Source organism: Aquarana catesbeiana, linkage group LG10, assembly GCF_042186555.1.
Source record: "Aquarana catesbeiana isolate 2022-GZ linkage group LG10, ASM4218655v1, whole genome shotgun sequence".
Taxonomy (NCBI): Eukaryota; Metazoa; Chordata; class Amphibia; order Anura; family Ranidae; genus Aquarana; species Aquarana catesbeiana.
The window spans coordinates 44,546,363-44,572,708 of record NC_133333.1 but is presented as its reverse complement, the minus strand read 5'-3'; the positions used below and the strand labels follow the sequence as shown (position 1 = coordinate 44,572,708).

The window sequence follows — 26,346 nt, the reverse complement described above, 5'->3', positions numbered from 1 at the left end:
TGCAGTGCAGTTCCATATAATAAACTCTGGAGCAATTGGCACTTGCAAGTGCTGATTTAATATTTACAAAGACATGTTCTCCGAGATTAACTTTCTTTTTCACTCACATGTTCACCTAGTGGAAGTTTTAATTGGTTTAATTGGGAGTAACTAAATGTAGAGTAACCATTACTTCGCGTTTTTCTTAGTAAATCAACCCCAGAATGTATTGTATTCATTATAAAAATACAAAGTTTTCTGTGAACTATGGCATTGCAGAGTGATTACCCCCGCATTCAGGGGATAGTATAGGACCTGCTTGGCACAGAACCCAGAGGACATTAGCTATCACTGTACTGTAGATGATCCGTACCGCTATGAGATATTCATACTTATATTGGTCTAAGCTGGACAATGTAACTATGCAATACAGATCACACCTAGACTTCAGGTTTAACATTATCAGATACAGCTAGGCTTATGTGATAATCTGAATATTCAGGATTTATTACTGTATAATTGTGCAGTATTACTTATAAAAGATAACCCAGAACCTGGTGCATCTGGCCATAGTAACCAATTATCTTCCAGGTTGTATTGCCAAAGCTTATTTGAACAAACTGAAGTTAGAAGCTGATTGGTTATTATGTACAGTTGCACCAGATTCTGTGTGCACTAGTTTTAGTAAATCTCCCCCTACTTAATTTTACTCACTTTGTCTGAGTCTAACATTTGATGTTCAGAGTCAGAGGTAACCTGAAGACTGACAATTGCTGGCTGTCACTTGTCTGACCTTACACACTTGGTCTGGTGTATGAGAAGTGAAGGGAAGATGTTGTTTCTCCATTACTGGAAACATCCAATTATTGTGTTAAGAGAACAAGTGCAGCATTAGATGTCACCTTCAATAAAAGCCAAGTGAATTTGCATGCAATGCTTTTGTCAGTAGTTGTCACAAGCAGTAATCCACTATAGAGTGGATCGTCCACCCAGGGGGGTCACTTTAGCAGTATCCGGTGTGTGGTGGAAGGCTGAAGAAGCTGCTCACTTGTCGATCCAGGAAGTATGCTGAGCCACCATGGAGCACGGAACTGGTAGTGACATCACATAGAGGGATGGCCTGTAACAATGGTAATGCGTTTCCAGGCTCACAGGCTTCTTTGTCAAACCACGTCACCTAATTTCACATTTAACTGATTCAGACCTACTGTCTCCCAACTCTTGAGAGTGTGAACAGTGTCAAATAACATAGGCTTGCAGTTGACAGGAATGTAGATGAATAAAGATCTCTATTAGTTGATACCAATATGCTGTAGCTGAGCGGCATTTCAGGTTTGAGGTTGTCAGGCTTCAGGTGACCTCTGACCCATGTATGACTCTCAAGCTGAAATGTCAGGTTTCAAAAAAGAAAGAAAAGCCAAATGAGGAGGCATGTATACTGTAAATTTTATATAAATAAGCCCGCACAATTTTAAGACTGATGAATCAGATTCTAACATTAGCCCAGTTGTGACTAGTTCTCTTTAATAAGCACTGATTTAATAGACTATTACATGTTCATTTTTTTTAAACTGTTAATAAAAACTCTTTAATACTTACAGCCCAGTTTGAGACTTATTTCATCGCTGTTCTCGCTGTTGAGAAATCCGTGGGCTGTACAGGTGAAGTTTCCAGTGTCATTAGCAAAGACGGGACTGATTGTGAGGACTTTGTAGCTCTGGGTGAACTGGTATCGGGAGTCATTGGGCAGTGGTGCCCCCTGTAGGCTCCAGGAGTAATTGACAACTGTACCATCAGCTGAACAGGTCAAAGACACTGAATCTCCCGGCCAGATCCATCCTGACATACTGTTGGTTAATTTCACATTAGAGACCGGAGCTGTCAAATAAAAAAAAAACACAATTTGTTAGACTGAATGAGCAGACAAACTTTGTGAGAGAAAAATCTTTTTTTTTGTTTTGTGTGCGTGCTTTTGGTTGTAGCACTAAAAGAAAATTCTGGGACTGAAAAAAATGGGCTGCAGTAACAGCTTTCCATATAATAGGATTATTTTTGTTTCTTTGAGATGTCACATGACTGAATTCCGAGAGTTGCAAAAGAGTTAATGATGGAAGGTTTGAAAAGGTGTGACGCAATGAAACATGGAGTAGAGAGAGGTATGGGTGGTGCTGCCCACTACAGGTGTGTGGTAGTATTGTGCACTTCCCCTTTAAATAATGTAGCCGTGCCCAGTGGGGTCGCTGCGTGTTTCAATATCCACACATCACCCTGCTGGTCAGACATCCATTTTAGCCACACTTTCTCCAGTCCAGGAACTGTCTCTTGCTTGTTTTTGTTGTTTTTATTAGGGGATTAAAATTGGATAGGCACAAGGGACATGGGATGCCCAAATGATGAATCTTTAGTAATGGACATAAATGTAGTTGAATCTAAACTGACAGTCTCTGCTACTTCACATCTCCTCCAGCACACTACTACAGATCACTTGTTTTCCTTACTGTCCAGTTCCGGATTCCTGTCACCATTAGCACATGTCTAGACATGGCTAGGCCTCACTTTGAACAAGTCCTAACGTTTTCTTAGCAGCAACCATTTTAGATGAAGATGATAATTGTGATAACTGATCCTTGGTGGGCTACTGCTCCCAGCATGTCCGATGCAAGTCCTGCCAACCCTCCTGGCTGCAACAACTTAACTCCAAAAACACCACAGTCTCTCCCCCTGGCTCCACATCCAATCCTGGCATGTCTCCCAGAGCTCCTCACTATGCTTCTTTCTCACCGACCCCGGCATGGATCCCTCCTGAATGACTTTCCTGGCTGTGCTCCCCGCTGTCTTCCTCCTGCTCCTGTTCCAGGATACCTCTCAATGACCGTGTAAAGAGAGGCTCCCTCCCAGCTCCCGAGCTCCAAGCCTGAGGAACACCCCTCAGAAAGGGGGTCCCTCAAGGGCCACCACAGCCTAATATGCCATTATTCAGTTCTTCCACCCGACAACTCCTCCCACAATAGGCTGACCATGGGTATATATAGGAGGCCTGCCCCCTGCTAATCCTAGCTGGGGATTTGTCAGGGCTTCCAAATACACCCCAAGTCACTCCAGCACTCTGCCCTTCCTCTTTTCCAGAACCTTCTCACTGGAAACAGAGGCGACGAACAAGAGCTGAAGCACGTTAGTCACCTGCTGCTACACTAAACTACTCCCCTGCCCCCAGATCAAAAACAAACAGGCCTAGCTCACAGCTAGGCCTGCCTAAATTTACCTGCACTGGCAGCAAAAACACAAACACTACTCTAGCACCTACCTACCTAAGGTAGAGGGTGCTACAATAAAAAGCTAAGAGAAAATGTGTATACCAATTTGGGTATAAAACTACGCTGCTGAAATCCATACTAGGGTGTAATCTCTTCTAAAGAGTGCTATAAACAGTGTACATCTATTCAATAATTTGATCAAAACTTCCTAATTCTCCTATTGTGATCATAAAATGCAAAAGTGGTCAGTAGATAAAGATTCATATGTGTAAAATACACTGTGCAACAAGGTGTAATATATAAATTAAAAATGAAAAATTCCACATGTACTGTCTTTTTAAAAATAAATCACATCATATAATTATACGAGATTAATTAAGGTCATATACGTCCAGTTGTAACGTGCAATGGTGCCGAATAAACCAAATATGCAAATGTGCAAAGAAAGGATTCACTATGCAGTCAAGCAAATAATTTTATTAGTACATAGAAACTGTCCCAATCCAAAGTGACTTGTGCTTGAATATCCATGCAACAATATCAAACTGGTGAATGGGTGGGAAAAGACTTGTGCCCCCCAATCCCCCCCCCCCTACACTCACCAGATGGCTGTGCCCCTGCAAGGGCAAAAGGCACTGTATGTGGATGCTTTTAATCCCTTGGGAGAAAATGTCTCCTCCCCCATTTTTTCTTAGCTTTTTATTTAAAGGGGAAGTGCACAATGCTACCACACACCTGTAGTGGGCACTGGCAGCGTCACCTCTCTCTATTCTTTTTTTCACACCCCACCTTTGGTGGGTAATTGGGGTAAGGCAGCAGCCATATTTGAGGTCCTCAGCATGGAATCTACTACTCATTCATTTACAATGAAACATGAACATCAGCCTTTCACCATGTCCACCAATCACTGCCTCACCATGGTGCACTTTGAGTGGTACTCTTTCTTTAGCCCACATAAATCTGTCTCTGCCATGAAAGAGACACTTGGTTGCCCCATCCATGCCAGATTTATATTCCTCCCTTGATACATTAGCATTGATATATTTACTCTACTGCCTTGTTTGGCTAATGCCTTTACCACCATCCTCTGTCATCAGAAATCTGAAACTGTCAGAAGAGAATCTATTTATTTGAACAGATGTCGGTCAATTTTGGTCTCCTCTCAAATTAAGCAGCTGATCCAACATCTCTGCTTTATTTATATCAAATGCCATTTGTTTCCTGAATACGAGCTGAAATTTCAAACACTTGATTATGCATTAGTTTAGAATGGGCTAGCAATACATGGCAATGGCATGGAAAAACAGAATAAGCACCTTTTTTTTTCCTCACAAAACAACGGGGGACTTTTAGCAATTCTGCCACACAGCAAGGTAATGCTAAACAGGAGAAATTAGACTTTTATGTTACAAAAATTACTACAAGGTTCCAGCTTGAGTTTACATTTTCTCCCTCTGCTGTAAGTAAGATTAATTAAAATAAAAAACTTAAGCCTAAAGTAGAACTATAAGCAAAACTTTTTTTTTGGGAGGGTTATAACCCGTCAGATTTTTTTTCACCATCTGTGTCCCATTGTGGAGATTTCCCTTCACTTCCTGTCCCATAGCCAAACAGAAAGTGAGAGGAAATCCCTGCAAATTAAGGGAATTCCTTGGAGACCCCCAGATCACTAGAACTAGTGTACAATTTGGAAGATTTCCCCTCTATTACTTTTTTGGAGAGAACCCAAAATTTGTGATTTTCTTTTTCTTTCACGTTCAATGATAATGGTAAACAGGACAAATAGAGAGGTTGAATCGCCTTAATGGGGGCACTGACCGCAATAAAAACTGACAGGTGTTCTATTCCCTCCCCACTCTATCCAAAACAAAAAAAAGTTTTGCCTTTAGTTTATACTTTAAAGTGGTACTGGACTCTGAATATAAACAATTGCGACCAGGCAGGCTCTTATATTGCAGTAGAGACACTGCATGTCTCTTCTGCATCTAATACATGTAGCTCTAGCCCCGTAGGAACCGCTTTGTAATTTGGGGTTCTTTGTTCTGTACTTCGACTCCAAGAAAGAGCCTCCACCCCTCTGGCACACCAACTGACAGTTATTATAGAAAAAGCACACAGACACCAGAATAGGGATAAACTAGTTGCTGTATTGAGATCACTCAAATGAAAACGGTTTGAAACAACACAAGTTCACCTTCAATAAATTAAGTCGCTATACACTAAACAGAATCAAATCCAAGTCAATCCATAAATCACATTTGGTAAAGAGCATGAACCCAAAAAAACACAATACACTGTACTTTGAACAACACTGGTTTAGAGTACACTTCAACAAAAAGGATCCAAAAATATGGTCCTTCTCTAAGCAAGTAAACAGATGGGGGGCTTAAGGGCAGTTGAAGTAAAGGGCAGTCTTTAATCCTTACTCCTTTGATGGACAAGACATTGAAGCTCTTATTGTTGGAGTGCTTTACGGCAGTCTAAAGGCCTGCAGGCAGTGATTGAGTAGCTAGGTGACTGGCAGTATGAATCCCTTAGGTGCCAAAATTCTAAATAAAAAATTACCCCGTCTACAGACAAAAAAGTGTCCCTATATTTTTTTTAACAGGGGTGGGGCATTCGTTTGTGGGCTTGTTTTAGGTGGGGAGAAAAAATGTGGCGTGCTGCGACGAAAACTAGGCGTGGTTTAAGCTAAATATTGGGTGTGGCTTAAAGGGGGTGTGGTTAGAGTCCTAGATGAAAGAGGAATGGAGGGAGAAAGAGAGCAAGAAAGAAAGAGATAGGGAAGGGAAGGGAGGAGGGAGAAAGAGGGCGAGAGAAAATGAGAGAGAAAAGGAGAAAGAGAGAAGGAGATAAGGAGGGAGAAAAGGAAGGAGAGAAGGAGGGAGGTCAAGTCGTGACTGTTGGCAACTATGCAGTGTATGGAAGTCAGCAGGTTATAGGGCAGTCTACGGAGGTCAGCAGGTTGCAGAGCAGTGTACAGAGGCCAGCAGGGCAGTGTACGGAATCCAGCAGGTTGTAGGGCAGTGTACAAAGGCTCATGCATCTAAAAACGCTGTGCATTTAGTGGATGCCACAGGAAAATCACATGGTGCAAAAGCACCATGCGATTTCAAGGACACTGCATTTTTATAATGCTGCATGCACTTTTTTCTGGGGGAAACGCAGGCATGACAGCCCATTCGAATGAATGGGCTGCTGTGCCCACGAAAGCTCTCATAATGAACTAGGACTAAAAGCATCAAGGAGTGTTGACATGCATACCTCCCAACTTTTTAAAATGGGAACAAGGGACATTTATTAGCATAAGTATGTAGGCACAGGACACACTCCCTGCCATTCCCCCTTAACTGCTTCCAGACTGCACACCGTACATATACTGAGACAGGGTGGCCTTGCTGCACAAAATCACGTACATGCACATGATTTCGTGCATGCAGTGTAGGGCATGCGCGTTGTCGGAGTGCTGCTCTCACTGTGATTGGTCACAGCAGGAGACAATCAGCGAGTCCGGAGGCCGCTGCGACCCGCCGATTGTTCTGTGGACAGACGGATCAGCGGTGTGCCTATGTAAACAAGGCAAACCGCTGATCTATCAGGGAGCAAAGGAGAGATCTTTGTGTTTCAGCACATCTTTCTTTTCCTCCAGTCTGTCCCTCCCCCACACAGTTACGCCTCGTACACACAATCAGATTGTTGGCCAACAAAACCGTGGAATTTTGTCCGAAAGGCGTTGGCTCAAACTTGTCTTGCATACACATGGCCACACAATTGTTGGCCAACAATTATGAATGTAGTGACGTACTACGTGGTTTTTCAGCTCTTTAGTGCCACCCTTTGGGCTCCTTCTGCTAATTTTGTGTTAGTAGAAGTTTGGTGAGTGTTGATTCGCGCTTTTCTTTTAGCGCTTTTCAGTTCGTTTCTGAATGGCCGTTCATCAACCCAACATGTTGCGGAATCAGAGGAGCTAACGTGTTATTTATTATTGGCCTTGGAGTTATTGCTTTAACATTATATTTTTGGTTGAATAATGATTTGATTTGGTATATTTTCTATAGTTTTGGCTTTATAGAATGCACTTTTTGTTTAAATTCTATTGGCAGATAGCATGTCTAATTGTATTTTTTTTAATGCACAATAAAAAAATTGTGTAGAATAATACTTGGCTATGTGTTTTACTTCAAATAACAGTTTGGGAGTAGTCGTTAATTTTACATTGTATTTTTTTAAATGTAACTAAGGGACACCAACATAGTTGTATCTTTGATCTTAAAAACTATGGGATAATGGTATTGTGGTAACTTGCCCAAATAAAAAAAAAAAAAACAAGCATAATAATATTATTCTTGATAACACTAGAAAAAAAAAGCCTTTGAAAATTTGTGCAATAACTCATCATTATCACCAGAAAAGCAGTTTCATTATTATACCATTAATGAAGAAGAGAATGTGCGCTGCATTTGGGGATTCCATAATTTGCCACGATACGAATGTCAATTTTCCATTACAAATGCTAGTTTACAAGACCGGCCACTTCTGGCTCGTCCTTGCTTCCAAGCATGCGTGTTTGTACTTTGGACTTTTGTCCGATGGACTTGTGTACACACGCTCAGAAAATCCGACAACAGACAATTGTCTGCGGAAAATTTGAAAACCTGCCATCCAACATTTGTCCGTGGAAAATCCGACAACAATTATCCGATGGAGCGTACAAACGGTCGAATTTACCGACAACAGCCTGACATCCAACATTTCCCATCGAAAAGTTCAATCGTGTGTACGGTTAGAAAACACCTCCCAGGCACACTTAACCACTTGATTTCCCCTGGTGTTAACCCCTTCCCTGCCAGTGTCATTTATACAATGATCAGTGCATTTTTTAGCACTGATCACTATATTGGTGTCACTGGACCCAAAAAATGTCACTTGGTGCCAAATTTGTCCGCTGCAATGTCACAGTCCCGCTAATGACCACCATTACTAGTAAAACCAATAATAAAAAAAAAAAAAAGTCCCTAAATCTATCCCATAGTTTTTGGACGTGATAAGTTTTGCACAAACCAATCAATACACGCTTATTGGGATTTTTTTTTAACAAAAATATGTAGCAAAATAAATGTTGGCCTAAATTGATGAAGACATTTGATTTTTTAAATTTTTTATTGGGAATGTTTTATAGCAGAAAGTTAAAAAATATATTTTTTTTTTATTTAAGATTGTCAGTATTTATTTATTTATAGCACAAAAAGTAAAAACTGCAGAGGTGATCAAATACCACCAAAAGAAAGCTCTATTTGTGGGAAAAAAAATCTATTTTATTTGGGTACAGTGTCACACTACTGTGCAATTGTCAGTTAAAATAACGCAGGGCCGTATCGCAAAAAATGGCCTGGTCAGGAAGTGGGTAAAACCTTCTGGAGCTGAAGTGGTAAACCATGTCACAGAGTCCTTATGCACGCGTATCGTCCCTGTGGGCGCTACTTCCTCAGCGATGGGGAGAGAACCAAGGGTTTGCACGGCCACTGGATCCTGGGACAGGTGAGTGTGTGTTTATTAATAGTCAGCAGCATTTTGTAGCTGCTGACTTTTAATAAACATAAAAACGAATTAAAACTCTGCTTTAAACATACCCACTGCTTAAAGGAGAAGTACAGCCAAAGCCCATTTTGCTGTACTTCTGTGGATCATAGGAGTGCAGTTCATTCTGCACTGCGGAAACCCTGTTTTCAGCTGACAGTGGCTGAAGCCAGCTGTCAGCTGATGTCACAGAGCCGGTCCAGGATGGGGAGATATCGCAACCATATGGCCAGGATCCACCCAGGAACCTTAACCGCCACCTGGCTCAGCCTCTCAGCAAGCCATTGAGAGCCTCAGCCAGCCCCTCCCGCCCCTCTACAGCTCAGCACTCCAGTGATCACTGGAGGAGCAGAGCAGAGAGCCGCTGACTGACACAGTGTCCATGGAGCACTGAAAACCGAGCGATCAGTGATATCTGATCACTCAATTCTGAGTCTTAGAGCTGGCGGGGGACTAATGCGGTATCCAGGTAGGTAAGTATGATTTAAAGAAAAAAAAAAAGAAAAAGTCAAACCTCTTTTAGGCGCAGCCTGCATCTTGCCTCAGGCTGAACAGATTATGGAATACACACACACGCTGCGTGTCTGCACAGTGTATTGTAACCCTGCCCCCCACTATCAGGAAGAAGAGATATATGGTTACATGGTAGAACTTTTTAACCTTGTATAAAAAGGTGAGAAAGATAATTTCTGACACTAAGCAAAATTGGTTATGGTACCTGCATAGTTATAACTATATATTAGACAGCGTCCATAACATGTATGCTCACGATTACTTTAACACCTCTTCTGTACACACTGTCACTGTCATACGGTCTTAATGCCTCTCCTGTACATACCGTCATACATTCTGTTCTCCTCTCCTGAACATACTGTCTACTGTCATTCCATTCATAGTATTCTTCATATATTGCCCCCCAAGACACTTCCTTAACATTGTTTATTGTGTTCCCAACCTCTGCCTTTCTGGAACAGGTGGCCTTTTGCTAGTACCTATAAGGCCCCTTTCACACCAGAGAACAATGGGTGGTCCAATCGGGTCCACCTGAAAAAACGGACAGTCGGACCCGATTGGACCACCCATTGTTCTCTATGGAGCGGCGGATGTCAGCGGACCTTTGTCCGTTGACACCCGCCGGCATCCGATCCGGTCCGCTAACAACAGATAGATTGGGGATCCGTTCCCCAACCGTCAGCGTATCAGATCACAGGCAGTCGGTTTCCATCTGACTGCCTCATAGAGAACAGGGTGCTGTGTCTGTGTTTGCTCTGCTTAGCGGAGCGGACACAGACCTGTTGTCCACCTGTTCAGCTGAAATCAGGTGGATCTGCTTGACAGATTCTGTTCTGTCTAAAAGGGGCCTAATAGAAAAGGTAGGCTGGTGAAGCTACAGCCTCTTTATGATTCAGTTTAAAAAAAAAATGTGAAACAGCTCAGCTGATGCTTGTATGTTATTAACCACTTGCTTACTGGGCATCTAAACCCCCTCCTGCCCAGACCAATTTTCAGCTTTTAGCGCTGTCACTCTTTGGGTACAGTGCTGTATGACTGCGCAATTGTCGTTCAAATAACATTTTTATCATTTTTTTCCCACAAACAGAGCTTTCTTTTGGTGGTACTTGATCTGGGTTTTTTATATTTTGTTAATAAATTTTGCAAACAAGTAATTTTTCTCCTTCATTCATGTACGCTGATGAGGCTGCACTAATGGGCACCGATAAGACAGCACTGGTGGGCACTGATGAGGTGGCACTGGCCCCTTCCTGTCTAAGACCCGCCCTGTCATCTGTAAACCACACCCTTTCCTCTTTAGGCCCCACCCTTTTCTTCTTAGAGCTCCACCTCTTTCTCTCTGTACATTAACCACCTCCCACCCGGCCACTGTACATAAACGGCCAGGTGGTCATTTCCTTGTCCTGAGTGGACGTTCAGGAACGTCCCTCAGAGCGAGTGCTTGCAGCACGGCCACAAGGCGCGCTGTGGCTTGATCCTGTGATCATTATGATCACAGAATCCAGCTGAGCAGAGATTGGCCCTCCCGTCACAATGTAAACCCCGCCGAGCTCAGTTGGGGGGGGGGGATCTGCAGATCTGTGACAGCTCTCTGTGCGAGAATGTGGGGTGATCTATAACAGCTCTCTGTGTAAAATCAAACAGGACACCAAGCACCACTGTCACCCCTGTCCCCATACACATGTCTGTGTCCTCATTAAACATCTGTCTGTCCCCCATCACTGCCAACACCAAATAAACACTGATTTGGGTTATTTTTACCAAAGAAATGTAGCAGCATCATTTTTGGTCAAAATTTATCAAAAGAAATTACTTATGTGCAAAATTTTATAACGGAAACTAAGAAAAATGCTTTTTTTTTTAGAAAATTTTCGGTCTTTTTTTATTTGTAGAGTAAAAAATAAAAACCCCAGCGCTGATTAAATACCACCACTCTATTTGTGTGAAAAAAATTATAAAAATGTAATTTAGGTACAGTGTAGCATGATCGCGCAATTGTCATTCAAAGTGTGACAGCGCTGAAAGCTAAAAATTGGTCTGGGAAGGAGGGGGTGAAAGTGCCCAGTATTGAAGTGGTTAAAATTGGGTACCAAGTGCAGCCTCGTCAATGCCCATCAAAGCAGCCTCATCAGTGCCCATCAGCGCAGCCTCATTAGTGCCCATCAAAGCAGTTTCATCAGTGTCCATCAATGCAGCCTCACCAGTGCCCATCAATGCAGCCTCACCAGTGCCCATCAGTGCAGCCTCACCAGTGCCCATCAATGCAACCTGATCAGTGCCCATCAATGCAATCTTATCAGTGCTCATCAGCACAGCCTCATCAGTGCCCAATAAGGGTCTCTAATTGCATTCTAATAATACCAAATTATGTGCGCAGACTGCAGTTCCTATTTAAGCACCCATTCACATTGGGCCGATTTGGCATGCGATTTGACATGCAAAATTGCATGCCAAATCGGCTGCTGTTGCCAGCAATGGCATGAATTGGTGCGACGCCGACTTTGCGGCACCGCACCGATTCCCAAAAGTTGTTCCTGTGCTACTTTTGTCGACTTAGGGGGTGATTTGAATAGACATCTGTGCAGGAACCCACACAGATGTCTGTCAAATCACCCCCCCCCCGAAGTCGGACTGCATTGCTGGTTTGAAATTGTGCGAGTTCAGCTGAACTTGCACAGTTTCTAACCTGCATCAGTGTGAACCTGGGCTGAATGTAGTCAGCAGGATGGGTAATACAATTCAGACTGATCTATGATCAGAAATGACACTTTTCTTCATATGTCAGAACGCAGCATTAGGCTGGGTTCACACCTATGTGAATTGGATGTGGTTTAACCGCGCATCCAATTCGCTTAGCAGGAGAATGTGACTGGCTCTCTATGGAGCCGGTTCACATATCTCCGGGGGCGGCTGTGGAGTACACTGCACAGAAACGCTGTGCTTGTTTGGCTCTGTTTCAATAGGGAATTCAGGCAAAGATTCGGTCCCTGAAATGGAGAACAGGGACGCACAACGTTCCTGTGCTTTCCGCGGCCGGTTCCATTGTGAACTGAGCCTAAGCCTAGGTTCACATTGGAGTGATTTGTCATGCGATTTGAGAGATCAAATCTCATGACAAGTCGCAGGCTATTGGAGGCAATAGCACTGTTCCAATTAGTGCGACACCGATTTTGCAGCATCGCACCGATTTGCAAAAGTAGTTTCTGTACTACTTTTGCCGATTTCAGGTGCGGCTTCAATAGACATCTGTGAATGAAGCCACACAGACGTCTATCAAGTAGCACCTGAAATCGCGCTACTTCAAGTGAAATAGTGTGATTTGGAAGTAGCATCAATGTGAACCACATTGTGAGAGACGCGGCTGTAGCCAGCAACCTCGGACAATGAATAGACTGACTCGGGGGGGGCGCTGGCCAAAATACAGCACTGCTGGCAGTGATGGGCACTGATGGGTGGCAGTGATGGGCACTGATGGGTGACAGTGATGGCACTGATCGGCACTGGTAGGTGACACTGATAGGCAGGACTGCTAGGTGGCACTAATGAGGCACTAATTGGCACCACTGGTGGGCATTAATAGGTGACACTCGTGGGCATTGATAGGTGGCACTGATTTCTGGCACTTATGCATTCATTCGTGACACTGTGTGGGCACTGGCAGGTGGCACTGGTGGGCATAGATGAGGCGGCTTCGCCTCTTCCTCTTCGGGACCGATGTCCCTTGCACTGAAGCCAGTGATCAGCTTTTTTTTCTCCTCATGCTGTTAGCGTGAGGAGAAAAAAAAACGATTACCGATCTTCTGTTTACATCATGTGATCAGCTGTCATTGGCTAACAGCTGATCACGTGGTAAGGGGCCGGTGATCACAGCGAGGAGCGTGCAAAGGGGAGGACATCTATTGACGGCCTCCCGGCAAAGCAGATCCGTGCTGTAGCCGCCATTCGGCTATAGCGCAGATCTGAAAGAGTTAAACTGATATGCTCTGGGTAAATGATCCTGTTTCAGGCTCGATTCACACCTATGCATGTTGCTTTTGGGCGTTTTTGGAGGTTTTTTTTTCATGCTTGCCACGTTTGGCCTGGTCATGAAGGGGGTAAAATCTATCCGGAGTGGTTAATGACCAATTTACTGGCCATGATATTTTTTTAAATGTATTTACAAAAATATAGCAGACTATCAAAGCATCCCATTTTATTCAGCTAGCTGCATAGTTAATTGTTACTAAATATACTTAGTTTAGAAAAATCCAAATGCGAATAAAATCTGGCAACCTTTCTTCTCCACATGAGATCAAATATATCAAAGACAACATAGAGACCGGGTTCACACTGGTACGACCGCTCCGATATTGGGATCTCATGTCGCATGACGTGTGAAAATCAATGTTTCTCTATGAGGCTCGATTCACACCTATGCATGTTGCTTTTGAGCGTTTTTGGATTTTTTTTTTTCATGCTTGCCACGTTTTTGAGCAGCGTTATTGTAGCGTTTTTGCAGCGTTTTTGCCGCGTTTTGCGTTTTTTTTTTTTTTTTTACAGTTTTTTTTTTTTTTACTGTATACAGTCCAAAAAAAAAAAAAAATGGCAAAAACGCATCAAAAACGCTGCAAAAACAGTGCACTTGCGTTTTTGATGCTTGTCCATTGAATTCCATTACATGCAAAACGCTGCTTTTTGCATGAAAAAAAGTCCCCGACCCTTTCCAAAAACGCAGAAATACAAAAAGGCATTGATGTGAACATGTTCCATAGCAACCCATGTTAAAAAATTCCCATGCATGTCTGCAAAATGCAAAATGCATCAAAAAACGCGCTAGTGTGAATGGAGCCTTAGAGCCGCCTTAACTGGTCCGATACAAGTCGGTCCGCCTTTGAAAATGCTCCCTGCACTACTTTGGTCCAACTTTGATCTGACTTCAGAGAAATTCAATGGGCTGAAGTAGGATCAAAGTCGGATCGCAGTCTTAACTGAGCCAACTTTGGCATGCGACTTATGCTCTGATGATCAAATGTAAAATGAAAAGGGGCATAGGTCCCCCCCCAAAATCCATACCAGACCCTTATCCGAGCATGCAGCCCGGCAGGTCAGGAAAGGGGGTGGGGACGAGCGAGCACGCGCGCCCACTTTCCTGAACTGTACCAGGCCGCATGCCCTCAACATGGAGGAGGTGGGTGCTTTGGGACAGGGGGGGCCTTGCACCCCCCCCCACTCCAAAGCACCTTGTCCCCATGTTGATGAGGACATGGATCTCTTCCAGACAACCCTGGCCATTGGTTGTCGGGGTCTGCGGGTGAGGGGGCTTATCGCAATCTGGAAGCCCCATTTAACAAGGGGGCCCCCAGCTTCCAGCCCCCACTCTATTTGAATGAGTATGGGGTACATTGTAGGCCCCCCTGCCCCAAAGCACCCACCCCCACATGTTGAGGGAATGTGGCCTGGTACGGTTCAGGAGAAGAGGGAGGGCACTCGCTCGTCCCCACCCCCTTTCCTGACCTGGCTGCATGCTTGGATAAGGGTCTGATATGGATTTGAGGGGGACACCCCACACATTTTTTTTCGGCGTAGGGGTTCCCCTTAAAATCCATACCAGACCAAAGGGCCTGGTATGCTCTTGGAGGGGAAACCCATGCTGTTTTATTTACATTTGGCATGGAGTTCCCCCTAAAGATTCATACCAGACACAAAGTGCCTGACATTGACGGGATCAAAGTCGGATTCCTGTTCATTGAAGTCGGACTTTAAGTCGCAGGACAGTCGGATCCACAGTTGTACAACTGTCATGTCGTACCAGTGTGAACCCGGCCAGATTCTCTACTCCTGGCTAATTGAATCTTTATTTTCCACCTTATTTTTCATATTTTGTTTTCACTTGTTCTTTTTTTTGTCAATTGGTTTTATGCAGCTTAATAATAATTATTGATTTTTTTTTATGGGGTTAGGATCTACAGTAGTTATGTATATAGATGGCATTTGGGGGTTGATTTATTAAAGGCAAATAGACTGTGCACTCTGCAAGTGCACTTGCTCCAGAGCTTAGTAAATGAGCAGAAGCTCTGCTGACTTCCATCATCCAGTCATGTACAAGCAAAAATGCTGTTTTTTTTTTTTTATTTTCCTTGCATGTGATTGGGTACTCTTTGCAAAGTAAAGCCTTACCTCATTTATTAAGCTCTGGAGCAACTGCACTTGCAGAGGGCAACTGCAGTCTTTTTGCCTTTAGTAAATCAACCCCAAGGTATCTTTTTTGCTAACCTGTTTATATTAAAACTGAAGCAAAGTTCCCAACTGCATGTACTGTACAACCACACCAACCTAAGTAGAGAAATAAAAATCCATTGGATATAAAGTATTTTAGCAAATCATAATCAGATCATATATGCATAATGCATATTTACATTCAGTACAATATATAATTACATCTAGTACATTATTCAATTCGTAATCAAGTAATTTGATTACTGTATTGGCAGTGAATCAATCTATGTAATGCAAAGTGCTGGGGACTGTTTCCAATTTACATTGGATGACTGGTTGTTCATGCTGCACTTTAAACACCCACTGGATAGGTGCTGCTGCAGCATGCATGGTCTTGGAAACCAGCCCTTTCAGAGCAACAGTTTTCTTTGGCTTATGATGCTTTATAATCAGAGTGGTCACAGCTATATTTTCCTATACGATTAAGCCACCACATCAGCAAAACATGTTAGACGGGGTTCTCCTTGGGTATTCAACCTGACCAGCATACAGTAGGGCAAGTCGGCTGGGATGACAGATTGGGGCATCTGAGCAGCATCATTTTAATTTGATCAACACAGATAAAATGTTATTACTTACTATAGACTCTGAGCCCATACAAAGACGTCTTTATAATTGTACTGTTTGGATATTGCGCAGTCATGGTATAATTCCCATCATCAACCGAAGTCAGACGGTCCAGTCTCAGAGTTCCATTCACATACAGCTCACATCTTCCTCCATACAGACCAATACACACAGGAGTCCCACCAGGAAAACGCTGTGCAATTATAGCATCTTTAAAAATCCATTGTATTGCTGGATTGTCTTCAGCTGGTATAGATTCATTAAAATAAACAGATCCTCCACTGGTTGCATTTTCAACCTGGTAAGCAAATACAGCACCTGTAAGAAAAGAAGAAAATGACCAGTAAATGTAATAAACAATGTTTTTTTTTATTATTATTTTAATAACAAACATGCTTATACTTACCAGCTCTGTGCAATGGTTTTACACAGAGCAGCCCCGATCGATCTTCTTCTGGGGTCCCCCCGCTGGCACTCCAGGCCTCTACTTTTCATCGGGTGCCCCCATGAAAAGCCGCTTTTCCATCCATGTGGGCTCGCTCCGGGCTCCTCCTCTTCTCGAGTGCCCCTCTGGAGAAACGCTTTCCCTGGGGCACTCGTGTGGGCCCGCTCTTGAGTCTTGCTGCTGTGTCCATTGACACAGACAGTAGGACTCGGCCCCCCCTCACAGCTTTTGATTGACAGCAGGGCAGTGGTGTACCAAAAAGGGGGGCGGACCGCCCCAAGGGGGAGGTGTCAGGCACTGTAAAAATCTTGATCGGATCAGCAGAGATCCCAGCGGTGTGGGGGAGGCTGTCTGTAACCCCCCTCCCCCTCTTCCTACCCCTCTTCCTCCCCCCCTACTAGGTCACATTCCCTCACCTTAGCATTACTTACTATAGAAGCGCTACACTCTACATCTAAGCCCACGTTCACATTGGGCTGATCTGCCATGCGATTTGACATGTCAAATCGGATTCTATTGCCGGCAATGCACTGTCCCAATCGATGAAACGCCGACTTTGCGGCGCCGCACTGATTCCCAAAAGTAGTTCCTGTACTACTTTTGGCGACTTCGGGGGTGATTTGAATAGACGTCTGTGCATAAACCCCCCACAGATGTCTGTCAAATCGCCCCTCAAAGTAAGTTCAGCTGAACTTGCATGATTTCAAACTCAGTGTGAACGTGGGCTAATTAAAACATGGGCAATATTTAGTGCAATGACAACCACACCCAACATTTTCTGAGGTGCACACCACACTTTTTTTCTCTGGCAGGAGGGCCCAATTTATGATCTTGCTTGCAGGCCCACTGCTTTCAGAAAATGCCCAAATATATCCATGGCCTGGGCCATGTAAGTGAATCAGCCAGGTGACATCAGTGGTTGGTAAGGACATGGTGGGTGTAATGCCCTAAACATCCAAACAGCCAGTGTTCAGTCTAAATATATATTCAGACTCAACACTGAGCTCAATTCTGTTTGAGAACACTCAGGCTGGGTTCACACTATTGCTAATTGGATGCGGTTAACCCGCCCGCATCCAATTCGCAATAGCAGGAGATTTTGACCGGCTCTCTATGGAGCGGGTTCACATATCTCTGCAGTGGCTCCGGTGCAAATTTTCACAGGGGTCCTGTGCGTCTTTTTGTCTATTTCAGGTCCGAATTCAACCAAAAATTCGGGCTGAAATCGGACCTGAAATGGTGAACGGGGGCGCATCGGACCTCTGCTGTGAGCTGCATGCAAAGATAGTGTGAACCCAGCCTCAAGTGATTCATTTGAGTAATACTGATCAGACAGGCTCCTAATGCTATCACTTCAGCCTGAAATGTCCAATAAAGAGATTTTGGTGCTGATTTAGAATGGGTAATATATCATGCAAAAATGATACAGCAGGTTCTGTTAACTGATTGCCGTCCAGCCGCCGTCATTATACTACGGCAGGTCGGCATGTTCCCGCGAGCCACCGTAGCTGTACGTTGGCTCCTTTAAGCGGGATAGCAGGCGCGCGCATGTGCCTGCTGCACTGCGGGGGTGCCAATGCTCGTGGCCGCTGGTCACGATGACCGCGGGCACAAGAGGCAGAACAGGGACGTAAGCTTATAATGACGCATACCTGTAGGTTAAATAAGTATCTCCTAAATGTGCACGGTCTAGGAGATATTCACCTGGTTGGTAGGGTGACATCAAAGGCACGTGCGCTCTGAAGGAACAGCATACCCATGCAGTTCTTTTAGAGATGTGTGCCGTGGCCATGACTCCCTTGTGCATGCGCGGGAGCGAAGTCATCATGGATTGGCCATTCAAGCGTCCGCAGCCCATGAACCTGGAAGGAAGACCAGGTGAAGATGGAAGCCTCTGGAGCAGTGAATGCTTGCCACTGAAGGACTTCTTTTCAAGGCGAGTCTTTCATAATCTGCTAGTAGGTGATGCATACTAGCACATTATGCATTTACCTTGCAGGATGAAAGTTTTTTTTTTTTTTTTTCACAAGTTTACTACCGCTTTAAGAAAAATACAGTTCCTGTAAATGCGTATTTGCTCAATTCATGTCACAATAGTGGCTAATTTGGCAATAGACAGTCAGCAACAGTTTTATGAGGGCACATTTCAGTACCACATTAATAATGAATAATTCCACAACTCAGCATTCAGTCAAGTACAATAGAGTTCCTAAAGGAGAAGTACAGTGAAAGCTTTTATGGCTGTACTTCTCCTATAAATCACAGGAGTGCAGTTTGTTCTGCGCTGTGACTGTCACAGAGCCTATCCAGGCTCAGAAAAGACCCCAAACATTTGGATAAGATCCACCCAGAAGCATGGACCAGCACCTGGCTCAGCCTCTGCCAGGATTCTGATCCAGCCCCTCTCTGGGATGCAGAGCAGAGAGCTGCTGACTGACAGTCTCGGCTCTCTGCTCAGAGTGGAGGGTAGAGCTGCACGATTAATCCTTAAGAATTGTTTTCGCGATTTTTGCCCGTTGCGATCTTGAAAAAAGTATTTCCCCGATTCTTTCTATGCAGAAAATTCTCTCTGCTCTGCTAAAGCCAACACACACAATTCCCAGAAGGCAACGGGGCCGCTCAGCTAGAAGCAGAACACGCGGCGGAATAGGAACAGGCAGATTAGGAAGACTGCCTAGCAATAAGGGTTCAGGTAAGTATAAAAAAAAATTTTTTCTTCAAATTTTTTTTTTAAATTATTTTAGGATTTTTGGTGCAATTTTTTTTTCAGGGTGGCCCTCCACTTTAAGCACTAAACCGTTTTCTGACATTTGTTGGTTTCAAGTTAAAATCATTTTTTTTTTGCTAGAAAATTACTTAGAACCCCCAAACATTTATATATATATATATATATATATATATATATATATTTTAGTAGAGACCCTAGAGAATAAAATAGTGGTTGTTGCAATATTTTATGTCACACTGTATTTGCGCAGCAGTTGTTTTTTGGGGAAAAAAATGACACTTCAATGAATTAAAAAAAAACTAACCAGTAAAGTTAGCCCAATTTTTTTGTATAATGTGAAAGATTTTATGCCGCGAGAATCGTGATAGAATCGTGATCTTTTCATTCTAAGCAAAAAAAATCGTTATTCTCATTTTGAGAAGCTGCCAGAATTGTGCAGCTCTAGTGGAGGGGCATAACTCTGAGCAATCAGGGGTTTTTGAACACTCAGTTCTCAGTGCAGAGCCTGCAGGGGGACAGATGCAGCATCATATCAATGCTGCATCCACCTAGGTAATAGGGTTGCCATCTTTTCTTCAAGCCAAACCAGAACACTTTAGCGGTGCACAGCAATGTTTCTTTTTTATATAGCATAAATAAACTATACATATATTTTGCAGTTAAATACAATTTCTAATCATATGAAATTAATCACAAGAGTCCCCCTTTACATCAGAGTCCACAGAGTTCCCCTTTTACATCTGAACTCACAGAGTTATCTTACGCTGTAAGGGGGGGACTCTGCAGACTCTGATGTAAGGGAGAACTCTGGGGATTCTAACATAAGGGATCCTCTGGGAACCCTGATTTCAAGGGGGAACACTGAGAACTCTGATGTATGGAGAGGACTCTGATGTAAGGAGGAACACTGTGGCCTCTGATGTAAAGGGGAACTCTGATGTAAGGAGTGCTCTGAGAACCCTGATTTACCTTCGTGTACTCACTGAGAGGTAGGAGAGAGAAGTGGGGAGACTTCAGTCACAGACATGGATGGATGATGAGCTCACTCACTCCTTGGCAGTCAGCACCTCTCATCAGATGTATCTGAAGCTGCTGTGCTTCAAATTTCCCATCCCCACTTTCCTTTTCTGAGCCACAGGGATTGGAGTGTGGGCAGACACAGAGGGGTGGGAGCAGGAGGAAGAGGTGCAGCTTGAGCCCTCTCTCCTCTCCCGTCTGTGGGGGGTGATTGTTAGTGTTGGCTTTGGGCAGTGTGAAAGAGAGTGTAATGCCGCGTACACACGGGTGGACTTTTCGACCGGACTGGTCCAACGGTCTTTCAAGGGACTTTTGAACGAACGGACTTGCCTACACACGATCACACCAAAGTCCGTCGGATTCGTACGTGATGACGTACACCGGACTAAAATAAGGAAGTTGGTAGCCAGTAGCTGCCCTAGCATCGGTTTTTGTCCGTCGGACCAGCATACAGACGAGCTGACTTTTCTAAAGTCCGTCAGATTTTCGACTGAAAAAGTTAGCTGCAGGTCCGATAGAGCCCACACACGGTCGAATTGTCCGCTGGATTCGGTCCGTCGCACCAGTCCGGTCGAAAAGTCGGTGTGTACATGGCATAACACACACTCTCGGTTTACACAACTACAGCCAGAAACCCTGCTGGGAAGCCATAGTTTGGTCTAAATAATGTGTCTGGGTTTCAGGTGGTCTGAAACCCAGACGCATGATTCCAAACCCAAACTATCCGGGTGAATCCTGGACAGGTGGCAACCCTGCTAGGTAAGTATAATCTTTTTTTTTTTTGCAAAGCCATACTTCTCTTTTAAGCAGGCCATACACTCAATTTCAGTCAATTCAGAAGAGTTTGTCAAAATTCTAACAGCTGGTGGCCCTGCCAGCTCTATAGAAGATGATTACTCAATGGACCTTTGTTGAAGGAGCCAGGCTGAAAATTTCCAGCGGCAGACAGGCACTGTTTGGGTATTCTGACATCCAGCACTCACAGCTGTCAGAACACAACAGCCCAGCAGGGCGGATTTATCCATCCACACAGTTTTGTAGATGAAGGAATCTGCTAGATTTCTTATGTGCAGACTGAACAAAATAAATCTATTAGTATGGAACTGTAGAACTAGTTCTGTCCAGCTCAGTAAATTGTTTAAAAAAAAGAGCTGGATGCCTTTTCTAAAAGCAAAAATATAACTGGATACTAACATGTATAGATAATAATTCCAGGGATTGTTGATCCAGGAAATATTTGATTGCCTCCTAGGGGGTCGGGAACAATTTCTGTTTTTTTTTTTTTTTTTCACAGGTTATAAAAATTAAAATTACAAAAATTTGTAATTTTTTTAAAATTGTAACTGTGAGGGCTGGTTCGCACTAAAAAAAAACGCATGCACATCCAGAACAGATCTGGAGTACGTGTTTTTAATGTATTTTTGATGTGTTTCCGAAGCTTTTTTTTTCCTTTTTTCCATTTTTTTTTTCACTATACTGGAGTCCAGCGCATTTTTTACCGTGTTCCAAAACAGGAAAAATGCAGCATGTTCTATTTTATTTCTGGAACTGAAACATCCTGGAACTGACTGCACTGGTGTGAACTATGCCATTTGAAACCATAGAACCTACTTTCCATGCATTTTTGATGCAGAAAAAAAACGCATGGGACTGCATCTGGTTTGAACTAGCCCTGAATGTATTTTTTATTCAGGAAAATTCATACGTATTGTAATATACTGTACAAGTTGTAGGCACAAAAGAAACCTGTTTGGTAGGTCTGGGATCTCATTCAAGTAGCAGGTTTGGATGAAATTTTAAGGGCCAGCTCACACCATAGAAACACAGTCCGGATGTGTTCCAGATGCTTTCCTGCTTGCGCGTTTTTGATGTTACATAGTTAGTCAGGTTGAAAAAAGACACAAGTCCATCTAGTTCAGCCATAAAAAAATAAAAACAAATAAAATAAAAAAAATATACAATCCCATATACTCAATCCTATATCCACAGTTGATCCAGAGGAAGGTGAAAAAAAAAACCCAGAAAGCAGGATCTAATTTGCTACAGCAGGGGAAATATTCCTTCCTGATCCCCCAAGAGGCAATCGGATTTTCCCTGGATCAACTTTACCTATAAATGTTAGTACCCAGTTTTATTATGTACATTTAGGAATGAATCCAGGCCTTTCTTAAAGCAATCTACTGAGCTGGTCAGAACCACCTCTGGAGGGAGTCTATTCCAAGTTTTCACAGCTCTTACTGTGAAGAAACCTTTCCATGTTTGGAGATTAAATCTCTTTTTCTCCCGATGTAAAGAGTGCCCCCTTGTCCTCAGTGTTGACCGTAAAGTGAATAATTCAACACCAAGTTCACTATATGGACCCCTTATATATTTATACATGGTGATCATATCCCCCCCTTAATCTCCTCTTCTCAAGAGAGAATAAATTCAGTTCCTCTAATATTTCCTCATAGCTGAGCTCCTCCATGCCTCTTATCAGTTTGGTTTCCCTTCTCTGCACTTTCTCCAGTTCTTTGATATCCTTTATAGGAACTGGTGACCAAACCTGAACTGCATATTCCAGATGAGGCCTTATTAATGATTTGTACAGGGGCAAAATGATATCTCTCTCTCTAGAGTCCATACCTCTCAATACAAGAAAGGACTTTGCTCGCTTTGGAACCCGCAACTTGGCATTGCATGCTATTATTGAGCTTATGATCTACCAAAACCCTCAGATCCTTCTCCACCATTGATTCCCCCACAATGTGTTCCAGTGTGTTTTTGATGCAGTCCAGTGCATTTTTCCCCCCTTTTTTTCCTAACCTTAGGGCCAGTTCACACCAGAGGCAGTTCCGTGCGCTTTTTTTTCTGCACTAAAAATGCATGCATAGTGTTTTCCATGTATTCCAATGGCTCTAGTTCACACCATGCAGTCAGTTCCAGGTCAGTTTCCGGTCAGTTTCTGCACCAGAAACTGACCTGGAACTGACTGCACTGTTGTGAACTAGAGCCATTGGAAAACATTGTGCATGCATTTTTTTGGCCCAGTTCACACCACAAAAATGCACTCCCGATATGTTCCAGATCAGTTTTTTATTACAGTTCACACCACACGCAGTTCCAGTGTTTTTTTGATATAATTTGCTAGGTTCCAGTACAGTTCTGTGCAGAAAAAATGCAGCACGCTCTACTTTTTTCTTTTTTTATGCACCGAAAACTGACTGCACTGGTATGAATTAGAGCCATTGGAAAACACTGCATGCATTTTTTGTGCAGAAAAAAAAAATGCATGGAACTGCATCTGGTGTGAACTGGCACTAAATAAGGACATGTGTGTTCCAGTGCATTTTTGGCGTGTTTGGGTGTGTTCAAGTGTGTTTTACAGCATTCCAGTCCAGTCCAGTGCAGAAAAAATGCAGCATGTACTTTTTTTTTCCTGGAACGCACTAGAACTGACCACACTTTGTGAATTATGCCATTGGAAACCATATAATCTAATATGCATGCATTTTTGATGCAGAAAAAAAAACGCACTGGACTGCATGTGGTGTGAACTGGCCCCAAGGGTTTTCAAATTATTTAAGAGAAGAAAGAAATGGCTGCACATCAAGAAATCCCGATTGCCTTTTATTGTTCACAATGATAACACCAAAGACACCAACATATGGTCACGTAGACACATACATCTTGTGCCTAATCATTACCAATCATTTTCAAATTATTTAGTTGACTCAATGATGGCAAGGCCAAATGTGATGACGAACAATTTTTCAGAATTTCAGTGTGAATGTTTGAAAGAAATCCCACTGGTGTATATCGAGTTTAGTGTGTGCTGTGATAATGCACTGTTAACCACTTGCCGACCGCTGCACGCCAATATACATTGGCAGAATGGCAGCGGTGAGAAAATGGGCGTACCTGTACGTCCCCTTTAATTGGCGGGGCTAGCGGGCTCACGCGCCCGCCGCGTACAGCGTGACCGTGCCCCGCGGCACCGGCGGACTCGATGTCCGCCGGTCTCCCGGCGATCGTGTCACAGAGCCGCAGAACGGGTAAGTGCCTATGTAAACAAGGCATTTCCCCGTTCTGCCTTGTAACATGACAGAGATCACTGCTCCCTGTCATGTCAGTGGTAGCCCAACCCCCCCCCACAGTTAGAATCACTCCCTAGGAAACATTTAACCCCTTGATCGCCCCCTAGTGTTTAACCCCTTCCCTGCCAGTGTCATTTACACAGTAATCAGTGCGTTTTTATAGCACTGATCGCTGTATAAATGACAATGGTCCCAAAATAGTGTCAAAAGTGTCCGATGTGTCCGCCATAATGTCGCAGAGTTAGGATAAAAATCACAGATCGCCGCCATTACTAATAATAAAAAAAAATAATAAAAATGCCATAAAACTATCTCCTATTTTGTGGACGCTATAACTTTTGCGCAAACCAATAAATATAGGCTTATTGCATTTTTTTTTTTTTTTTAACCAAAAATATGTAGAAGAATACATATCAGCCTAAACTGAGGAAAAAAAATGTTTTTTTATATCTTTTTGGGGGATATTTATTATAGCAAAAAGTAAAAAATATTGCTTTTTTTCAAAATTGTCACTCATTTTTTGTTTGTAGCGCAAAAAATAAAAAAACGCAGAGGTGATCAAATACCACCAAAAGAAAGCTCTATTTGTGGGGAAAAAAAGGACATCAATTTTGTTTGGGTGCTATGTCACACGGCCGCGCAATTGTCAGTTAAAGCGACGCAGTGCCATATCGCAAAAAGTGCTCTGGTCAGGGAGGGGGTAAAATCTTCCGGGGCTGAAGCAGTTAAATATACATTGTACGATGTCTTAATCCAAAGCACAGATTTGATTAGAACCTAGTTTCTCCTTCCTCGTCTTTCTAAAGTGTTGTGGGCAGTTGACATCATTATTAAATTCTTAATTACCCATTCAAGAAATGGGCACAAGTATGCTAAAATGTATGCATTTGTGTTTGTGTGTGCAAATAGACATAAAACACATGATAATCTAAAGAATTTAGCAAAAAATGTGCATTCGGCAGCAAAGGCAAAAGCCAGCACATTTATTTAATGGTTTATTGCAGTGCAAAGTACACCCTAGTATACCACCTCTAAATTTACTCCAAGAAACCCAGTTAACACAAGCTTTCTTTTTAAGGCTTGCAAAATATTCATTTTGATATGTTTTTGGACCTTACAGCTCTTATTATAGTAACAGTTAGCTGGTAAAATTTTCTTGCCGTGAGTAAAACAGGATTAAAACTCTGGATCAACATGTTAAGTATTAGTACAAACTCACCTGAGGTTAGGAGCAACAGGACACTGTGGACCATCAAACCCATTCCTACTGACATCCTACTCATGCTTCTTTAACTGGAAATGGTTGCTGTATTCACAATTTCTAAGAATTTTCCTATTTATAGTCAATTTCCTCCAAGTTGTTCTCCTTGTTGGAGCCTGTGTATGTGCCTTCTAGTTCTTCATAATGAAGCTTCACAGTCACTCACTGCTAGAGAGAAGTGTGAGAAATATTAATGTTTAACTACATCCCCTAAAACACTACAGTGCGTCATCATATCCAGCTTCCTGGTGTGCTTTGCCAATTATTTAACTTACATGAAGGAGTTATCAGTTAAAATGAACCCCAGACATTATTACTACAACATTATTAACAATTATAAATGCAGTGCATTGACAAAAGAAAAGTAGGATAGCTTTGTCTGCAAAAGGTAACCATATATTATTATTTGTTACAGTATGTCACAAGTGTACTCGGGGGCAGGGCAATCTGCATTTGGACCACAGAAAGAGCCGGGACATGCTGCTTTACATCGGTATGTGACACAATTAAACATCAGCATGAGAAAGAAAAAAAAAAAAAAAAAAAAAGGTGCAGCGTTAACTTACCAATCAATAACACAATAATGATTGGAACCCTCTAGTGTATCTGAATCTCAAAAAATCTTCAATATTATCAGAATACCAGTCTCTGTGAAACATAATGTCATATATAAT

At 42.9% G+C, this 26,346-nt stretch overlaps 1 protein-coding gene across 2 annotated transcripts in view; it reads right to left on the bottom strand.

The window, feature by feature from the left end:
• LOC141110634 (pregnancy-specific beta-1-glycoprotein 3-like) overlaps positions 1-25,882 on the bottom strand; it is a 100,849-nt gene extending 74,967 nt beyond the window's left edge. Inside the window, exons 1-3 of one of the 2 annotated variants that reach the window (XR_012236310.1) lie at positions 25,631-25,882; positions 16,158-16,463; positions 1,579-1,857 (exon numbers count right to left, since the gene is read on the bottom strand). Coding sequence is in view for 1 of the 2 variants with exons in the window: in XM_073602083.1 (XP_073458184.1) it covers positions 1,579-1,857; positions 16,158-16,463; positions 25,631-25,694 (649 nt within the window). In the remaining variant the exon portion in view is untranslated. The remainder of the gene's footprint in view (positions 1-1,578; positions 1,858-16,157; positions 16,464-25,630) is intronic. The other variant, XM_073602083.1, reaches the window with a different exon arrangement.
• Between the last annotated feature and the right edge of the window lie 464 nt (positions 25,883-26,346).